General features: G+C 33.2%; 1 protein-coding gene across 1 annotated transcript; it reads right to left on the bottom strand.

The window, feature by feature from the left end:
- Nucleotides 1-1,490: 1,490 nt before the first annotated feature.
- Nucleotides 1,491-5,423, bottom strand: LOC127875058 (cysteine and tyrosine-rich protein 1-like). The gene is made up of 4 exons (XM_052419882.1): nucleotides 5,244-5,423; nucleotides 3,401-3,506; nucleotides 2,125-2,258; nucleotides 1,491-1,892 (listed from the first exon to the last, which is right to left on the bottom strand). Exons 1-4 carry the CDS (start codon nucleotides 5,302-5,304, stop codon nucleotides 1,693-1,695), a joined length of 501 nt encoding a protein of 166 aa, XP_052275842.1. The 5' UTR covers nucleotides 5,305-5,423; the 3' UTR covers nucleotides 1,491-1,692.
- Between the last annotated feature and the right edge of the window lie 1,771 nt (nucleotides 5,424-7,194).

Genomic DNA, 7,194 nt, shown 5'->3' with positions numbered 1-7,194 from the left:
GTACGTACATTATTTCTGTTTTTAGTTAAAAAATCCAGATGTTTAAACGCCTTGTATTTTATTTGTTGCAATTATGCACATGATCCTAGCTGTACTTTTATAAACAAGCTTTGACTAGTTTTAAAGCACAGTTGATATTTTTATAAATACTAGTTAGATTAATATTTGTTCCGGTTGGTAAACAGATAGTGCGGTTGCTTATGTCGAAGCAAGTATCATTTGAAATATATTTTCATTATCAGAATTAACTTTATACTTTAGAAATCTGGTTGAAATCTTTTAATTGGTTGTAGAAAATTGTTAATCCAATGTTGAAAACAGTTAACATTAAATCGTATCGGACATTTTGACTGTTTTCCAAGTCTAATCAATAAATTTCAAAATCTATTTCGACGCTTTAACCCTATTAACCCAGTATAATATGTTAAAATGTTAACGTGTGGCGAATTCTGCGATTACAACATGTTGTTTCCAGTATGATCTCGAGTTGTCATGAGCTTGTTATAAGAGAAATTACAATTTTACTCTCGATCGTGATAATGTTTCTACGATTTTGAAACGAGAATCTGCAAAACAAGGAGCCTTAACGTATAAAGTGTTGCTTTACAATATTTCAAGTAAATTAGCATACAACTTACTGTGCATTCCAACAACCACAACTAAGAACATGTGCAGTGTTAAAATTGCCATTTTTGTTAATTATATATTCAGCGAGGTTGTGTCCTTAAATTAATTCACAATTACGAATTATTTAAGTAGGTCATACAACGCGGCTATTTTTAGATGAATAAATGAACCGTCGCACGCAGATTTATCGCTTAGTCAGTTGACAACTTTAAATGCATCGTTTCGTTTCGAACTATTACCGCTGATAACAACCTATATCAACCATGACGTCAATGCATTTATAAATAGACTTTGAAGTTCACAATTTCGAAAAACCTCGTTGATAAACAGTGTATTTATAGGTTTAATGAAAGTATTGCAAAATGTTTGTGGACTCCCTCATATAAGGAAATAAAATCTCTTATACATACATCGGATAAATTATCAAACTAGCATACGTTTTACAAATAGTATATTTATTAATAAAAGGCTTTAATTTTAAATCAATATTTGAAATTGTTCAACGAATTTTTTTATTAGAAATGTTTTATGATAAACACGCTTTATCTTCATTTGCTATTTAAAAAATGTCAACGAGCATTTAAATAAACATTAAATATTTGTTTCCAAACATCAAAAATTATCTAATGGTTTGACCCAAAAGTAATTCTTTATACATCCGAAATGCATATGCCCGTCCATACTGAAATTTAAGCAACCCAAAACTATTTGTTTTCCAGAAACAATACGTTAACCGTAAAACTGTCTTGCTAATCATTACTTATATCTTCATGGCGAAGTTTAAGATATTTCAAATTTTTATTTCAACTAGTTCTGAAATATATAGGTAGTTGTTCCTACAAGCATTAAAACTGACACATGAAAACCATTTCCACCGCTTTATCGAAGGGCACAAATCAGAAATAAGAAATAAAGTAAAGTTTTTTTATATACACTACTTTGAAAAATGATATATATAATTATTTGCTATTTGTTGGATTGAATACCAGAAATATGAAACAAAACATAACGAAGAAAAAAATCATGTCATCTCGAAAAACACATGCTGGCAGTTCTGATGGTGTTCTAATATCGTGGCGGTGGGTAAGATGACGGCTGCATCAAATATGGAGGTGGTTCGGATCCCATTTTGGACCCGGTATGGACACCGCTGCTCTGTAGGGGTGGAGCTGACACTGACGCCATCTGGGTCGTCTGCATCGGGTAGGGCTGTGGTTGCCCATAGGTCATGTTAGACGAGGTCACTACGGCTGCTTGTACAGGCGCTGAAATAGCAAATCCATAGTCACACACAAGAAATTTTGATTACTATTTGTTTAAAATTTCAAACAAATCTCGAAACAAAGAACGCATAATGTTTGTAAAATGTCAAGGAGCAAGAGGAAATTTTGCTATGGTTTTTACTCAGTCATTCAAACTTAGTCCTATAATAATTAGTTGGTATGAGTTTAAATCATTCTAAGCTCAAATTGATCTACTGGTTATTATACTACTCACTTGCGTTTCCGAGCACTTGTCCACTGGCGCCTGGAGATCTGCGCACGCAGCACACACAACAGACGACGATCGACACGACGATTGCGACTAAGACCAATGAGCCTAGCACGGCCCCAGCAATCAGGCCTGCATTGCTGAAAATATATCGTGGTCGCTGTTTTTTAACCTGTATTAAATAGCCGTTTGACTTCAGAAAATGAAAGACAATACAAATTCGTTAAATAGCTTTTAACAATTTGTTAGGAGCTTTTTAAAACGTAGTCGGCGTGACAATTTCGCGCCATTATTTGGCAGTTATTAGACGTCGTTTGAAACGTAGGTCACACACTTTTCCATTAGGAATGCCTACATGTTATTACACAACATTACCACATTATTCGAATATCGCAACTCTGTAGACTAATTGAGCATTCAGTGAATGTCAGAAACAAAAAGGCACACATCTGATTTAATGAACATGTATTTATAACAGTAAGGTTAGAAGTTAAAAGGTTGTTTGTTTCGAGTAACCAGACCATCCCATATGTTTTCGGCCGATCATCAACTCTGTGGTATTCGTTGGCTCATTTTTGTCAATATTTACTTGTGTTTTTTTTAATCATTTTCAGTAAATAAACGTGTATACTTTTGACATTTTGCTTCTATGGATCTCACTCGCTAGATCAGATTTTAATAAACAAATTATAAAAATATAAGGTTAGTTAGAGAATTTTGGTCATGTACGCTAAAATAAATGTAATTTTCTTCTTTGCCTTATATAGTAAGATACATAGAAAACATTGCAAGCTATTTCCAGTAAATTGACTTATTCAAATATAGAATTAGCATGCTTAATATTTTAATTCACATACCCAATATTTATATTCATTATTGATCTTGTAATCGATTATAAATCCACAATAAGTGAATGACACTATGCATTGCGTTTATACGTCTTTTGAGGAAAATACTGACCGTATGTATGGCCCTTAACAGCAACCGATCGAAGTCATATAAATACTGGACAATATGTACTTCACCTTATATTGTACAGTATCAACAAAAAGGATATTGACACTGACCTCCGCTAAAAAACGCCCAGTACAACGCAATACTGTATAGGAATACCAACCAAACCTAAAGCGGTACTGTCACACAGACTTGAAATTTACAGAATATGAAAACATAGATACCAAAACATTACAAAACACCCCCCCCCCCCTCCCAAGTGAAATGCACATGACAGAAAGATATACCTGAAGAATCAGTTTGTGTATGGGTCCACAGCAGTACTCACGTTTGTTCGCAACAAGTTGAGTATCCATCGCTCCCATCGCAGCAACCCCACTTGCAGTCTTCTAATTTTAATCCGCCGGTCCAGCAAACCTCACTAGCGGCGACCTCTAAAATATTAATTGTGTTAGGACAGTCTTTGAGAAACTTTGACTGTTGTTTATTTGCATTCACGATAAACGACCTGATCGTTGGTGTATTATTGAACTACTTCAATACTTACTATTATCAGTTTTTATATAAAATTTGGTGTGTTTGAATTGAAGTGTAATAACAGTTTACTGGTTTAAGACAACATTCTTTGCATTTACCCAACAAGTAAATGATAACAGCTTTAATAATGTCATTTGAAAGTTTATATGTTTTATACTGTATTGTATGCCATAGTTATTGGCTACACGTCTGTAAAAAAATGTACAAATCCAAACCGTGACATCAAACAACGGCAACCGCTTTTAAGCACCAACGGTATAATCAATTATGTGATGATACTTCATACGATATCTGAACGAAATATAAAATCGCTAACCTTGGGTTGTACCTCGAATATATACATATATATATATATATATATATATATATATATATATAATGTTTTCCTCCCGATAATATGTGTGTGGTTGTATATATATATATATATATATATATATATATATATATATATATAATGTTTTCCTCCCGATAATATGTGTGTGGTTGTATATCTGTATTAACAACTCAAGTAAAATGTTTACAAATGCTTTTCCTTCATGTGTGTTTCTTTGATTTGCTAAAGTTGAACTTCTTGATACATATTTTGATAAAAAGCCTCGTTAAATAAGAAAAACAATTAAAATGCGTTTGTTGCATGCATCAACGTTCCTCTTTACTGAGAATACCACCAATCGCAAGATGACAGTGGACAACGCGTTATAAAGAATAAATACAAGAATAAACTTTCCAATTCCTAAAAACATGCGATAAATAATAGTTGCTGTGAGTTTCTATTGAAAGGTTATCGACGGTTTGAACAAAAAATATGGTTAATTTACATAACATAACACAAAATTTGTTACAAACAAATAATGGTCGAAAATACTATTTTATAAATAAACCATATCCCTACGCACAAACTTGGAAAAAATGCCTGGGTTTGGCAAACTATTGTTATTCTATAACTTGGTATTTCAAATACGTAATTCACCTGACTAGCTTAAATGACAGTCGATTTATTGATAAAGTTTACGATATACCTTCTAGTCGGCAAAGTACGCGGTTATGATTATTTCGCTAACAATTATTTATCAATATACACAGCTTGTCTGCATACGCGTCGCCCTTGGCTTGTTCTTCATACGCACAGTGTTATGTTAAATTCCGATGAGGATATCATAAAAGTATCTAACTGTAAGCCTTCGTCTGAAACATTTAGTAGGCATGTTTACATTTACCGATAATTTGACTCAAAACTAATAGTAAAACCCGAACGCAGATACATCTGTGAATACAAATCGCCTTATCTGCTGTTCAGAAATATATTACCTTTTTAAAAGAGTATTGCATTGAAATTGTCACATGACTTTATTGTTGTTGGTTTAACCCTGTACTTTTGTAGAGCAGTTGGTTCAAAAAATAGTGTAACTTATTTTTAAGAACTAATATTGATTGTGGAACATAAAGATAATACAAAAATGTGTTTGAAAAAAAAGTTTTATTACTTTTTTCAATGTTGCATTTCTCTAATTAGCATGTTTTACCTAGATTGATATATTCATTAAACTATTAATGAAGCCTTTTGTCATCTTATAGACATGCCATTCGTTGTAGGATTTAGTTCAACTTAAACCGCATATCATAATTAAACTTACCCTTAAAACAAAGCGTGAGACAAACTACCAAAGTAGCAAGACTCCGAAATAGAAAATCCATTATTATATCCCGTGGAAATATGTTAAAGTTTGTTAGCGTTCTTCGATTGAAAGATATTTTAAAGCTGCCAATACGGTCTAAGTATCGAATTACATAAGCCCGGTGTAACCCGCGAATACATAAATATACTTCAATTGCGAATTATTGGACAGCTTTCAAACCGGAACAAAAAGGCATATTACACACGTGAATATGGTATTACTAAAGGCCTGGATTTAAAGCTACACCTACTTTGCAACAAATGCGTTTACAAATAAGTTTTCCGTAAAAGGACGGAATGTATGAAGGAAGGTGGCAATTTAAAACCGGTGTAGAATTAAACTTATCAATGTTTTCACAGACAACACTGGTTAAAATTAGTCAAAGTATACTGAACAGAGTAAACGCGTTATGAGATACACACTTGACAAATAAATGTACGTGAATTGTTTAATCGGTTAAGGTTGACATTTTAATGATGATCACCATGTTGTCTTGTGTTAAAACACTAGACTTGACCGCAAGGCTCGGGTTCCATTCCTGGATCCGATACATTCTTGTCACCTTAGTCCTTATTTTTCCGAATCCATAATTTTCATTATCACACGATAAGACAACTGAACATTTGCAATGTAATGGTTTAGAACTGCTATTAAAATAAGTGCAACGCTAGAAACAACACAAATGCTGAACTTTGTATTAAATAAACGGATATGATGATGTAAAGAAACACAGTGCCCCAGCATCGACCAGATCGAGGGGAAAGGAATACACTTATGACGCAACAAGTGGTAAGAAAACTACACTTTACAACATTAAGACCAAGTATTAGTGCCTATTGTCATTAAATGTTACGCTCAAAACGCGATCATATATATTGTAATTGGTTCGGGCTACAACAAACTATGCTAGATAAGTACTATAATTTATGTTTACTTAACACATAATGTGTGTTATAAAGATCGCGATTGTCAACTCAATATTCGTCTCCACATGTTCCCCTCTCATTTCTCAATAATCACAAACTATACCATTTTGTAGGCAAATTACCATCGGAACAAACAACAATCACAATAAGATTTCTTTATAAGTGTTTAAGTGTAAAAGGTACTTTTGTGTAGTATTTGCACAATAATATAATACATGCATTTTTTTCGCGGCCCATAAATGCGATCATTTCCTAATTCCTTTACGTTTTAGCTGAGTTCAAATAATGCTTCTGACACCAAATAAACTCGATCTAATATTCACCAGAGCATTAGAATAACAACTTTTTGCAGCACAATAAAATTGCGCATAAGAACGTTAGTCTTTGTATAGTCATAAGGAACACTCAGAGCAATTGCCTAAGACAATTATAGTTCTGTAAATTCTGCGTCGTGTGTTTCAACGATTGCTTGTTTACCCTATTTGTAATTTTAAAAAATGGCACTTGCTTGTTTTTCTTTTCTTCGCAAAAAGTCTGGGTGGTTTTATTTTTACTTAAATTGAAAACACTTGCTTTTTATTGTGCGTTTAACAATGAACATCACGTTAGACGGAAGATTTGGCGATCATCATCTATATACTAATATAAATATAACTTCTATCATGAGAATATATTTGTTTAGGTTTGACATGTGTGTCATGTCGTTGCTGCGCTCGTCTTTGCATCTACGCCGATCAATTCGGGTTTGTTAAATGGGCGATTAATTGTTTTTCCAATTGATCGTCATTATGCAATTGGGATGAATCATTCATTTTGACAGCTTAGTTGGGTTTTGCGAATTCCGTTTTTGTAAATAGCGCATTGTGATTTTCTATTTGCCGCATGCGATTTTCGTGTTTAGTAATGCCATAGTACCATTGCAGAACTAATTCGTAAGTCAACCAAATAAAATCGCAATTCACAAACCACAATAAACACACATC

This window comes from Dreissena polymorpha, chromosome 3, assembly GCF_020536995.1.
Source record: "Dreissena polymorpha isolate Duluth1 chromosome 3, UMN_Dpol_1.0, whole genome shotgun sequence".
NCBI lineage: Eukaryota > Metazoa > Mollusca > Bivalvia > Myida > Dreissenidae > Dreissena > Dreissena polymorpha.
This window is presented reverse-complemented; position numbering and strand designations above follow the sequence as displayed.